Raw genomic sequence first — 14023 nt, forward strand, 5'->3', positions numbered from 1 at the left:
AGGAAATAAAACCTCTAAAAATTAGAAGTTAACCTAAAAATCGACTTCTACCTGTCCAGTCATAGCTGCACAAGATGATTCCAAATTTCCTCAGGTCACTCCATGAGACATTTAAAATTCAAGGCCTAATAGAAACTCTAGTACTACATATATAATTCCTAATAAATACAGTTTTCTTTTCTCTTTTGAAGGGGACAGAGAGTCAGAGAGAGGGACAGATAGGGACAGAGAGGAAGGGAGACAGATAAGAAGCATCAAGTCTTTGTTGCAGCTTAGCTGTTCACTGATTGCTTTCTCGTATGTGCCTTGACCAGGGGCTAGAGCAAAGCAAGTGACACCTTGCTCAAGTCAGAGACCATGGGGTCATGTCTACGATCCCACACTCAAGCCAGCGACCCAGCACTCAAGCAAAAACAGTTTTTCTTTTAAACAAGTTCATAATCCTCTGACACAAGCTACCTCAAAGTAATTCTGGTTCTAAGAGGCTGTGGCCATGGTCCAAATCCAATTACAATGATTCTTTAGGTAGTTCTCTCTGCCAAGTGTGTGGCTTTCGATCTGCAAAGCCCTGGCTTCTTTATCCACAGCACAGACCACTACCTACAGTAACTGAGTCCACTACCCTGGTTCACACGAACTCATTCACCAGCAACATGAACTGAATGTCAGTTAACATTCAATCTTAGCCTTTAGACTGTTGATCAATAAACTATAACAGACCAAGGCTTAATAAAACTTCTAATTAACTGATATTGAATAAAAGCTGACATCCCACCCAATAAGGGAAGATTTCTTGGCTATAACATCAAAAGCACAGGCAACAAAAGCAAAAATAGACAAAAGGAACCACATTAAACTTAAAAACTTTTGTGCCTTAAAGAACATAATCAATAGGCCCTGGCCGGTTGGCTCAGTGGTAGAGCAGTGGCCTGGCGTGCAGGAGTCCTGGGTTCGATTCCTGGCCAGGGCACACAGGAGAAGCGCCCATCTGCTTCTCCACCCTCCCCCTCTCCTTCCTCTCTGTCTCTCTCTTCCCCTCCTGCAGCCAAGGCTCCATTGGAGCAAAGTTGGCCCGAGCGCTGAGGATGGCTCCATGGCCTCTGCCTCAGGCGCTAGAATGGCTCTGGTTGTGGCAGAGCAACCCCCAAGATGGGCAGAGCATCGCCCCATGGTAGGCATGCCGGGTGGATTCTGGTCAGGCGCATGCGGGAGTCTGTCTGACTGCCTCCCCGTTTCCAACTTCAGAAAAATACAAAAAAAAAAAAAAAAAAAAAAAACCACACAAAAAAAAGAACATAATCAACAGAGTGAAAAGGCAACCTACAGAATGGAAAAAAATATTGGCAAATTATATACCTGATAAGAGGTTAATATTCAGAAGATATAAAGAATTCCTATAACCCAACAACAACAACAACAAAAATCAATTTCTAAATGGTCAAAGGACTTGAATGGAAATTTCTCCAAAGATGATGCATATGCCCAAAATACATATGAAACCATCCTCATCACAAAACAAAAGAAACGCAAATCAAACCACAATGATATATCACCTCACATTCATTATGGCAGCCATATTTTTTGTTTTGTTTTGTTTTGTTTTGTTTTAGTGTGGGGTGGTGGGGGAGGAACAGACAGGAAGAGAGAGAGATCAGAAGTATCGACTTGTAGTTGCAGCACTTTAGTTCTCATGTGCCGGTGGGGGGGAGATGGGGGGAATCTCCAGCTGAGCCAGTGACCCCTTGCTCAAGCCAGTGACCTTTGGGCTTAAGCCAGCAACCATCGGGTCATGTCTATGATCCCATGCTCAAGCTGGCGACCCCGTGGCTCAAGACAGTGACCTTAAGGTTTCAAACCTGGGCATCTGCATCCCAGGCTGACACTCTATCCACTGTGCCACCACCTGGTCAGGGATGTCCATGTTTAATAGCAGAAAATAACCAGTTCACAAGGATATGGAGAAATAGAAACTAATATGGTACAGCTATTAATGAGAACAGTATGATGATTCTTTGAAAATTAAACCAAGAACCACCATATAATCCAGCACTTCTACTTCCTAGCACACTATATACTTAAAAGAATTGAAAGTAAGGTCTCAAAGAGTATTTTCACATCCATGTTTACAGCAGCATTACTCTCAATAGCCAACAGGTAGAAGCAATCCAAACCTCTACAAAGGGATGAACAAAATATGATCTATCCGTATAATGGGATATTACACAGCCTTAAAAAAGAAGGGCATTCTGCCTGACCAGGCGGTGGCACAGTGGATAGAGCGTCGGACTGGGATGCGGAAGGACCCAGGTTCGAGACCCCAAGGTTGCCAGCTTGAGCGCGGGCTCATCTGGCTTGAGCAAAAAGCTCACCAGCTTGGACCCAAGGTCACTGGCTCCAGCAAGGGGTTACTCAGTCTGCTGAAGGCCCACGGTCAAGGCACATATGAGAAAGCAATCAATGAACTAAGGTGTTGCAACGAAAAACTAATGATTGATGCTTCTCATCTCTCTGCATTCCTGTTTGTCCCTATCTATCCCTCTCTCTGACTCTCTCTCTGTCCCTGTAAAAAAATAAATAAACAAATAAATAAAAAAGGAAGGACATTCTGGTACATGGTACAATATAGATGAGCCTTGAGGACGTTATGCTAAGTGAAATCAGCCAGTCACAAAAGGGCAAATAATGTCTGCTTCTCTACAACCTCACCAAAGCTGCTAACTTAGTAAAATCCTCACCCCACCAGTCAGCTTGCTCTCCTCCATCTCACATACTTCCCATTTCTCTCTAGTCCCTTCACCACTGACATACTGGGGTGACCACACAGAGCATGAAGCCCACACAACTTTCTGTGCAATTAGACATAAAAAGGATTATGGGTTGTGGGTGAGCCCCACAACACAGTCAGGTCAGGCAGGTTGTTGGACTGGTGAATGTCAAATTGTGCACAAGTATGTCAATTTTTTTTTTTTTTAATTTACTGATCTTAGAGAGAGGAAGGGAGAGAGAGAAACAGGAACACTGGTCTGTTCCTGTGTATGCCCTGACTGGGGATTGAACCAGCAACCTCAATATATCACCTCTGATTTCCAGATACTTGGCATATTCCAACAAGGACTCTGGGTTCACCTGCTACTCCACCTCAGTCACATGATGTTCCCTCTAGGTCTCTGTCTCTTCTACCTCTCCACAGGTTGCTGCCCCATCACATGTGTAAACACGGATCACGTGGAGGGAAAGGTGAGTGGTGCTGAAGACAAGAGAACACCTCTGGATCTCTGCCTGCCTTTCAGACTGTACAAGCTCATTGAACATGAGCTGTATGAGTTCTAGTCCCTTTGTAATATGGGAGAGTTGTTTCCAAATGAGTATGGTGCTGACTCGGATACATCCTCTTTACAGTTCTATAACCACTAGATTTAATATCTTGTCCAGTGTATCATTCTTAACACATCTTAATTTGTCCAAATCATGACTGCTGAACCTTCTTTCTCGTTTATGTCTGTGTGTGATATATCTGAATCTGAGTCTACACTCGGATCCCATAGCATCACTATGAGAATGCCAGACAGGCTGTGTTACATAGTTCCACACAGTCCTCCCACGGGTCCCACAGCCTTCCTGGAGGGAGCAGTACTACTCTGACAGCTGAGCAATACCCTCCAGGTGTGCACCAACAGCACCCTGGAGGGAGGTGGAAGAAAGCTGCCCCCAGCTCCTAGTCCCTGCCAGTAGTGGGCATGACCGGAAAAGGCACTCTGCTCACAGCCAATCAGTTTCCTTACTCAGTTCCACAGACACATTGGAGAGCACAGACCTGGGAATGACTACTGAGATGCAGGTATACTTCGTTCCTCCTCATATAGGAAAACAAACCTCCAAGATAAAAAAAAAAAAAGGCCAAGTCTTTCTGCCTGTATTCTACTGTTAAGTTGCTAGAAATATTATAGCACACTAACCAAAAAAAAAAGCATGGCACCAAATTCTTTTTTTTTTTTTTTTAACTGAGAGGCAGGGATGCAGAGACAGACTCCTGTAGCAACCAGAATGGGATCCACCCGGCAAATCCCCTATGGGGAGATACTCTGCCCATCTGGGACCATTGCTTGGCAACCAAGTTATTTTAGTGCCTGAGGCAAGGCCATGAAGTCATCCTCAGCCTCCTGGGCCAACTTGCTCAAATGAGCCATGGTTGCAGAAGTGGGGGGGAGGGGGAGGGAGAGAAAGAAGGAGAAAGAGAGAAGAAAAGAGCGAGAGAGGGAAAGAGGGAAAAGGGGAAAGAGGGGAAAGAGGGTGAGGGGGGGAGAAGGAAAGAGAGGTAGAGGGGGAGGGAGGGGGAGAGAAAGGGAAGGGAGAGGGAGGGAGAGAGAGAGGAAGGGGGAAAGGAGAAGAAAGGGAGAGAGGGAGAGGGAGGGAGAGAAAAGAAAGAGGAAGGGAGAGAGGGGGAGGGAAGGAGGGAAAGAGGGAGGGAAGGAGGGAAAGAGAGAGGGAAGGAGGGAAAGAGAGAGGGAAGGAGGGAAAGAGAGAGAGATGAAGAGAGAGGGAGGTAGGGAGAGGGAGAGGTAGAGAAACAGATGGCTGCTTCTCCTATGTGCCCTGACCAGGAATTGAACCTGGGACTTTCACATGCCAGGCCACTGCTTTACCACTGAGCCAACCAGCCCGGGCCTAAATATATTTTGTAACAATTTCTGTATAAAGCAGAGTTGTCTTATTTCACTATGCAACCAAAACAAAATGAATATAAGTCAGATGTGTGGGCGACTATTCCATCATCCTCTATCAGAACACTGTTGCTTCCACTCTTGTTAACAAACAGACTGTGAGGGCACAACCTTGCACAGCACCTCATCTATGTACAGCACTCAACTATGCTTGACACATTCTGATTCACTCATCTTTATAACCTTGGTAGGCAGGCAGTTATCCTCATTTACATGTAAAGAAACTGAGGCCTATAAGAGAAGGTGAAAAACTTGCTCAAGGTCACAGAGCAACCTGATAAGGGTCAGAACCAAGATTCATATCCAAACAATGTGGATGTTGCCTGACCTGTGATGGCACAGTGGACAGTGTGTCAACCCAGGATGCTGAAGTCCCTAATTTGAATTGCCGAGGTCTCTGGCTTGATCATGGGCTCACCAGCTTGAGTGCGGGATTATAGACATGATCCCATGATCACTGGCTTTAGCCCAAAGGTCGCGCTGGCTTGAGCCAGGGTTCACTCACTTCACCTAGAGTCCTCCAGTCAAGGAATGCATGACAAGCAATCAATGAACAACTAAAGTGAAGCAACTACAAGTTGATGTTTCTCATCTCTCTCCTCCCTCTCTCTCTCCTTTCTATCTCTCTCTCTCTAAAGGGAATAAACAAAACAAAACAAAACAATGTGGGTGTTGAGTCTGGGCCTTCACTACCAGGCTGCACTGTCTTCCTCTAATAAATTAAAGTCACAGACCTCGGCTTACAAAATGAAATCCTGTACATAAACCATCACTTACTAATTTACATATCAATTGTACAGATTTCATTTGACACAGGAATTCCACTAGAAAAAAAAAAATCCCTGAAAAATCTCTGATGAAGGGTATTACTTGTTAAAATAGAAGGGGGTTGTTTAATGGAACATGGGGATGCTGTAACTTCCTCTTACAGAAGAGAAATTTCTAGCATCAGAAAATATAACTTTTAAATTGAATAAAAACCAAAGTGTTACTGCAGGAAGAAAAAGGATGCTTCTCAACCCTGACTGGTGGGTCAGTGGATAGAGCATCAGCCTGGCTTATGGATGTTCAGGGTTCGATTCCCAGTCAGGGCACACAGAAGTGACCATTTCCTTCTCTCTCTCTTTCCCTCCCACAGCCAGTGGCTGGATTGATTCAAGTGTGACCCCAGGAATTGAGGCACATCAGCCTCAGACTCTAAAAGTAGCTTAGCACTTGAGCATCGGCCCCAGACTGGGTTGATGAGTAGATACCAGTCAGGGAGCATGTGGGAGTCTGTCTTGCTATCTCAGCTCTGTCCATTAAAAAAAAAAAAGGGGGGGCCCTGGCTGGTTTGCTCAGTGGTAGAGTGTCGGCCTGGCGTGTGGGAGTCCCGGGTTCGATTTCCGGCCAGGGCACACAGGAGAGGCGCCCATCTGCTTCTCCACCCCTCCCCCTCTCCTTCCTCTCTGTCTCTCTCTTCCCCTCCCACAGCCAAGGCTCCATTGGAGCAAAGTTGGCCCGGGTGCTGAGGATGGCTCTGTGGCCTCTGCCTCAGGAGCTAGAATGGCTATGGTTGCACAGAGCAACACCCCAGATGGGCAGAGCATCGCCCCCTGGTGGGCATGCCGGGTGGATCCCGGTCGGGCGCATGCGGGATTCTGTCTGACTGCCTCCCCCTTTCCAACTTCAGAGAAATACAAAAAAGAAAAAAAAAAAAAGGATGTTTATTATTTTCTACAATTTATATGAGATTTATTCATCCATCAGTAGTATACTTGATTCTCCCAACAAGACCAGGAAACATTAAAAGCTTAAGAAATTTATGTAGAAGAAAATTTAAAAAAAGAAAAAAATCAGATTGAAAAATTGTAACAGTAAATTTAACATTTTTTCCTGTCCAATGGGAAAGGGACTACCATTATTTTATTTTACAAACAGAATTCCTGATTCCAGCTTAATAATAATTATAACATCATTTCAGCCTTGACCAGAAAACTCAGCTCATTAGAGTATCATCTCAACGTACAGAGGTTGCTGATTCGATCCCTGGTCAGGGCACATACAGAAACAGATTGATGTTTCTGTCTTTCTCTCCCCTCTTCTCTATAAAAATCAATAAATAAATTTAAAAAATAATTCCATTGCTACAAATAATATTTCTAAGTGTTGGTCACTCAATGAGAGTTAACTCATCATCTGTGTTCTGTACAATTTTACATTCACCGGAAGAGTGAAAATAGCTTGGATCAACTAAACCTTGTTCCTCCAGACACAGGGAAGATAGACACTTCCAAGTTGATGAAATTGGTTGGGTCACTGCCCCCTGAATCACCACTGTATCCTGGACCTACGAAGAGCCAGGCAATCACAGAAGCTCAATGAAAGAGCATAACTCTGTCCAAGTTGACAGAGGACCTTGAAACCTATTTACTTTCAAAACCAGCTGCCCTCCCCACCTCCATCTGTAAGATAAAATTTAAGACTCTGAAGGTGGGAAAAGGAGTGAAACCATAAAATGTTGGTTACTCCTTACCTTGTTTCTCTTTTTCTTTTAGTGGATCGGTGTTATAGACTCGAAATCCATTTTCCATCCCACATGCAAAGCATCCTAAAGTGAGAGAGACATGTTATTAGTCAGCTCACTGTGGTCTCAAGCTCAGGACCCCATGCCTGGAAATGGCAAAGCAAGCAAGGGGTCTAGAGAAAGTGTCCTCTCTAAGAACACATGCAGATGCACAGACCACACACAGACATGGTCTGCATTGTCACAACCACACTCCTTGTGGGCAGTTATTAAATGATGTGCACATCCTAGCATGACAGTTTCAGTTTGTCTAACATGAGAAGAGCCTTTGGAATCACTCCAATTTCCCACTGCAGGTCTCTTCTGTGGCAGTTCCTGTGGGTCAGGCTCCACTTGAAACATTTAATTCCTCCATGAACCACCGTGCATTTCCATCAACACCTGCTCTCCTCGTTCCAAATATATTCTTGAGCACTCTGTCAGGTACCAAGCCATAGAGAGGCAATAACAAACAAGTACACATTTCCTGGAGGACAATCCCAGCAGGTGGGGAAAGACCAGGCCGGGAAGGGGGAGGAAAGGACTGGCATATGATGGTCTTCTAGAAGGCAGATTTGAGGTTTTCCCTTGACCTTACTCCTACCTGTAAATTACCTTAACCTCTTGCCTGACAGGTGGGAGCAGAGTGGATAAAATACCGACCTAGTGAAGGAAAAGTTTAACTCAGGTTCTTTTCTTCAACTGATTCCCAACCCCCTTCATTTGGATTCCTCTGACCAGGGAATAGAATGAGAAACAGCTAACTTGTTTACCAATCCCCCAGCTCCCTTTATCCGGTCATCTGACCATTCCTCAACCCCTACCTAGTTAATGATATCCCCACCTCTCCCTTCCACCGTGGTGCAGCCATTTAAACTAGCCAAGTGGGAAAAAATAAGATTGTACGGTCAACACTCCAGCCAATGGAGCAAGATCCAGCATCCTAGGGCCTGTGTTAGGGATAAAAAGTTTGCCCTCTGCCAGCACGCTTGCTGACTGGTTTTCACTAGCGGCAGCACGCCCCTCTGCAGAAGTTATTAAAGTTGCCTTGCCCAGGTATTTTATCTCCATGAGTCTTGCTTAATTCCATCTCTAACACTAGGATACTGAGGTCACCAGTTCAAAACTCTGCTGTTATAGTAATATATGGTTATAGTAATGAAATATATAGAAATATAGAAAAATGTGAAAGATATTTAAAAGTAATTAAGATATAATATTAAAATTAATTAAGGAAATAAATAGTTATGCCGTCTGGATAAGAATTAGTGTAGTGGGTGCAGATGTGATAGACTGACTTTCGAGCAGGGCCCAGTTAGTGCGTGTGTGAAGTTATACATAGATAAGAAGTGGCTTAATGTCATAACTCTTTAAGTTAACATAAACAAGAAGCTTCCCTAGGAACACCTTAAAAGTGATTTGATGTAACATTTCAGTAGATTAACATAAAAAGGGCTCCCTTCCAAGAACTCCCAAAAAGGTGGTTTGAGGTGATAATTTACATTGACACCTGTTAGAAAGTGGGTTGAGATGATAATCCTGTATAGACTGACACCTGTTAGAAGGCACTGGCCAGAAAAGGTAAAGGGCTCCCTGCTGCAGTAGTCACCCAGACTCCAACATGAACTTGGACTGTCTCTTCGCTGTTCTGACAAAGACAGCCGAGAGGAGCATGCCGACAGGGCCCCCTGAAGCTCAGGAGGCCCTGAGTACTCAGGCACTCCAAAAGGATTTGTGAGTAATAAACTGCCTGTGTGATTCTTGCAACTAACTTGTCTGTCAGTCGTGTCTTTCCTCCGGTGGCAGTTGGCTCGGCACTAATAAGAAGAATCCTCATAGCCGCCTCAAGAGTAGTCTCGAAGAGGTTGCCAGCCCTGCTGATAGGCAGGAGTGTCCCACTGCACAGGGAAGTCAAATCAGGGACGCCTGATCGACGTAGAGCTTGGGCTCTATTGGGACACCTGCATTTGTCCGGTCAAGGAAAAAAAAAACAAGCAACCAATGAACAGCTAGAGTGAATCAACTATGAGTTGATACTTCTCAACCCACCCCTCTGTAAAATCAATAAATAATATCTTTTTAAAAAAGAGAGGGAGAAGAAGAAACAACAAACTCTCTAATTCTTTTTCTCAAGGAATGCTGTAAACGCTCACAGCAACTGCAAAGCTGGTATGAATGCCAAGCCAAGGCCCTCTTCGATGCTACGCTACTGGTTTCCTGCTTTGGAGCCACATTACTCAATCCTAGCAGCCACCCTTCCAAAAGTGGAAAGCATGTTTACATGAGATTCAAGGGCTTATGAGAGCTACCTTAGCAAGCTGAAGACTATGTTGTACTATCAACACTATGGCTCTGAAATGTACCTTGTCTGGGTCTGGAACCTGAGAGTCACTCAAAAGTACCATGCTATTTATCATCTCTTAATTGTGTTACTGAAATTATGTAATACAGATAGAGATATCAGAGCTTTGCTTCCTGAAAAATATGGAAACACAGGAGTCAAATCTTTTCCCATTCCTACTCAACTATTATACCTTCCCAATTTTAACCCTACATCTACCTTATTTATCTTCACCAGAGCACATACATTTCAAGACTTGTATGAAATATACAAATTACTGCCGTAAACCCACAAGAAAAAGGCAGACAACCTGATAGATAAATGAGCAAAGGACTTGGACATTTCACAAAAGAGAGTATCCAAATAGTCGATAAACATAAAAAGTCAGGGAATGCAAAATATTCTCAAATACACCGCAATAAGGCCTATTACACACTTGCCAGGATGATGGCAAAGACCAAGTATAAGGTGGGTACAGAGGCATGGGAACTCTCAGACCTGCTGGTGAAGGGCACACTGTACAGCTACCTCGGAAAACTGTTGGCTCCATCTCTTGCAGCTGTCGATTCTACACAAAAGTGTATATACCTTTACAGAAACGACAACACGTGTTCAGCAACATGTATCAGAATGCTCACTGTGGCACTATTATATTCGAAGTAACCAAAAACTGGAAAACTACCCCAAAGCCCACCAATTTTAGAATGAATGGTGACATATTTTCACACAGAAACACTATATACCAATGGGACTGATCTACAACTGTACTCAACAATATGGTAAAAAAAATATCACAAACATTATGTTAAATAAAAATGCTGAAAACAGCCTGACCAGGGGTGGCACAGTGGATAGAGCGTTGGACTGGGATGCAGAGGACCCAGGTTTGAAACCCTGGGGTTGCTGGCTTGAGCACTGACTCAACTGCCTTGAGCATGGGCTCACCAGCTTGAGCATGGGATCATACACATGACCCCATGGTTGCTGGCTTGAGCCCACACTGGCTTGAGCAAGGGGTCAATTGCTCTGCTGTAGCCCCTGCCCTCGTCAAGGCACATATGAGAAAGCAATCAATGAACTAAGGTGCTGCAACGAAGAACTGACGCTTCTCACGTCTCTCCCTTCCTGTCTGTCTGTCCTTGTCTGTCCCTCTCTCTGACTCTCCATCTCTGTCAATAAAAAAAGAAAAGCCAGAAATATGTCTATTTAAAAGTCAAAATTGGCCTGACCAGGCAGTGGCGTAATGGATAGAACGCTGGACTGGGACACAGAGGACCCAGGTTTGAGACCCCGAGGTTGCCAGCTTGAGCGCAAGGTCGCTGTCGTGAGCAAGGGGTCACTCGCTCTGCCATAGCCCTCCGCCCCCAAGACACATATGACAAAGCAATCAATGAACAACTAAGGTGCCGCAATGAAGAATTGATGCTTCTCATCACTCTCCCTTCCTGGCTGTCTGTCCCTATCTGTCCCTCTGTCTGTCATAAAAATAAAATTAAAAAAAGCCAAAATTACTAGAATCTATGTAAACACAATAAATTTTAAAAAAAACCATAAAAACCAAAATTACATTTTAAAAAATAATTTTTTATTACACTTTTTTTTTTTAAACAGAGACAGAGAGTGAGTCAGAGAGAGGAATAGACAGGGACAGACAGACAGGAACGGAGAGAGATGAGAGCATCAATCATTAGTTTTTCATTGCGTGTAGCGACACCTAATAGTTGTTCGTTGATTGCTTTCTCATATGTGCCTTGACCACGGTCATCTCTCTTCACTGAAAGTATATCTCTTTTTTTTTTTTTTAACAGAGAAAGAAAGAGAGTCAGAGAGAGGGATAGATAGGGACAGACAGACAGGAATGGAGAGAGTTGAGAAGCAAAAATCATCAGTTTTTTGTTGCGACACCTTAGCTGTTCATTGATTGCTTTCTCATATGTGCCTTGACCATGGGTCTTCAGCAGACCGAGTAACCCCTTGCTGGAGCCAGGGACCTTGGGTCCAAGCTGGTAAGCTTTTTGCTCAAACCAGATGAGCCTGCACTCAAGCTGGCGACCTCAGGGTCTCGAACCTGGGTCCTTCCGCATTTCAGTCTGCGCTCTATCCACTGCGCCACCGCCCGATCAGGCTGAAAGTATATTTCTTAATGAGTTGTTATATCACTTAATTTCTTGAAGAGTTTTTTTTTTTACTTTTTTTTTCTGCGAGAGACAGACACGAACTGATAGAAATAGACAGACAGGATGGGAGAGAGATGACAAGCATCAATTCTTTGTTGTGGTGCCTTAGTTGTTCATTGATTGCTTTCTCCTATGTGCCTTGACTGGAGGGGGGACAGGCTACAGCAGAGCAAGTGACCCCTTGCTCAAGCCAGCAACTTCGTGTTCAAGCCAGTGACCATAGGGTCATGTCTATGATCCCACGCTCAAGCCAGCAACCCCGCGCTCAAGGTGGTGAGCCCACACTCAAACCTGTGACCCCGTGGTTTCAAACCTGGATCCTTTGCATCCCAGTCCGACGCTCTATCCACCGAGTCACTGCCTGGTCAGGCAAGAGTTATTATTATCAAAACATTAAAAATCCTACTGGCCTTTTCTGGCAATCTGAACTCAAAATGTTCAGCCCAAACTCACTGGCACCTCACTACATTCCTTCATAGTCCCTGCAGTGAGGCCAAACCTAAACCACCACTGGTCATTTAGCCCAAGTCACCCACACCCTTCCCAACCTTTCCAACTTTTGTCTAACTGCCACCTCCTCCACGATCACAAAGACTAGAAGTAAACTTGCCTCCTCCTAACTTATGCCTGTCCCTATCTCACACCCTGTAAACCTTTTACCACTCTCTCATCTTGGTTTTTCTAAGATATATTTTAGCTCTACTTTGACACTCAAAATCTGAGGACAGGTCCTACCACAGCACAAGCACAAAGTAGACACATGACAATGAGAGCTAGGCAATCTGTACTCTCTGTTTCAAGTTACTTTCACAAATATCGGGTCCTATAGCTGATTCTCTCCAAAAGCAAAACCTCCGCAACACATTAAAGCTCTTAGCTGTCTGGTCTGACCAGGCTGTGTGGTAGCACAATGAACAGAGTGTCAAACTGGGCCACAGAGGACCCAGGTTTGAAACCCCAAGGTCACCGGCTTGAGCATGGGGTTCACCAGCTTGAGTGCAGAGTCGTTGGCTTGAGCCCAAGGTTGTTGACTTGAGCAAGGGGTCAGTCACTCTGATGTAGCCCCACCCTCACCCCCCTCAAGCCACATATGAGAAAGCAATCAATGAACAACTAAGGTGTCCAAATGAAGAACTGATGCTTCTCATCTCCCTCCCTTCCTGTCTGTCCCTCTTTCTGTCACAAAAAGAGAGAGAGAAAGAAAGAAAGAGCTCTTTAAAGTCTATCCCTGAATAGCAGCTGTACTCCTTTTCTTCACAAGGGTGAAACCAGTAAAACTGCAGTCTTCCTTCCAGCCTGCCCTGCCCTAGGCACCCTGCAGACCTTCCCTGATGAGGCTGCTACAAGAATGGTTGAAGGCACCCAGTGACTCAAGCCTCGATCAAAATGTTAGGAAAACATATGTAATTCTCCCGTCAGGCATACTCAACAAATTCTTAAAAGTCTCTTGATTTTAGTAAGCAAAAGAAAAAACTCTGGGGGAAGAACGTGTTCCTTCAGTGACATTTTCTGATTAAAACTCACCAAGACAGCTTGACCAGGCGGTGGCGCAGTGCATAGAGGGTCAGACTGGGACACGGAGAATGCAGGTTCGAAACCCTGAGGTCACCAGCTTTGAGCGCGGGCTCATCTGGTTTGAGTAAAAAGCTCACCAGCTTGAGCCCCAAGTCGCTGGCTCTAGCAAGGGGTCACTCGGTCTGCTGTAACCTCGAGTCAAGGCACATATGAGAAAGCAATGAATGAACTAAGGTGCCACAACGAAGGATTGATGCTTCTCAACTCTCTCCCTTCTTGTCTGTCCCTCTCTCTGACTCCATCTCCGTCACAAAAAACAAACAAAAAATCCACCAAGCACCCAATTCAGCCTGCAAGAACCCTCACTAAAATAAAAGTGTAAGTAGGGAAACACACCTTTGAAATGCCAGAATACCCCTCTTCAGAGATTATTAACCCTCAACAGAGCACATAATCTTGCTAACTATCCTTTAATCCCATCGCACCACGCTTTCTCCAATCTTCCTTATATCCCCTCCTTAATTTCAAACGCATGAAAGCTGCTGCGAAACTGCTTCGCGGCAGAACTGGAAATCCTGCTCCGAAGCATATGTCATATATGTTCGGCGAAAAAAAAAAATTTTTTTTTAAGTGTAAGTAGTCAGCAGGAAAGAAAGTGAAGCATTTTTTAAACTACAACTTATTTACTAAAGATCCTTAATAAATACAGGAAAATAGAGCGAGT

The 14023-nt window shown here is 44.5% G+C and overlaps 1 protein-coding gene across 2 annotated transcripts in view; it reads right to left on the reverse strand.

The window, feature by feature from the left end:
* Window positions 1-14023, reverse strand: part of WDR45B (WD repeat domain 45B) — a 28307-nt gene that overhangs the window by 13607 nt on the left and 677 nt on the right. For both annotated transcript variants that reach the window (XM_066381681.1, XM_066381680.1), the window contains exon 2: window positions 7237-7311. In XM_066381681.1, the coding sequence (XP_066237778.1) occupies window positions 7237-7311 (75 nt within the window). The remainder of the gene's footprint in view (window positions 1-7236; window positions 7312-14023) is intronic.

Source organism: Saccopteryx leptura, chromosome 4 (genome assembly GCF_036850995.1).
Source record: "Saccopteryx leptura isolate mSacLep1 chromosome 4, mSacLep1_pri_phased_curated, whole genome shotgun sequence".
In the NCBI taxonomy this organism is placed as follows: domain Eukaryota; kingdom Metazoa; phylum Chordata; class Mammalia; order Chiroptera; family Emballonuridae; genus Saccopteryx; species Saccopteryx leptura.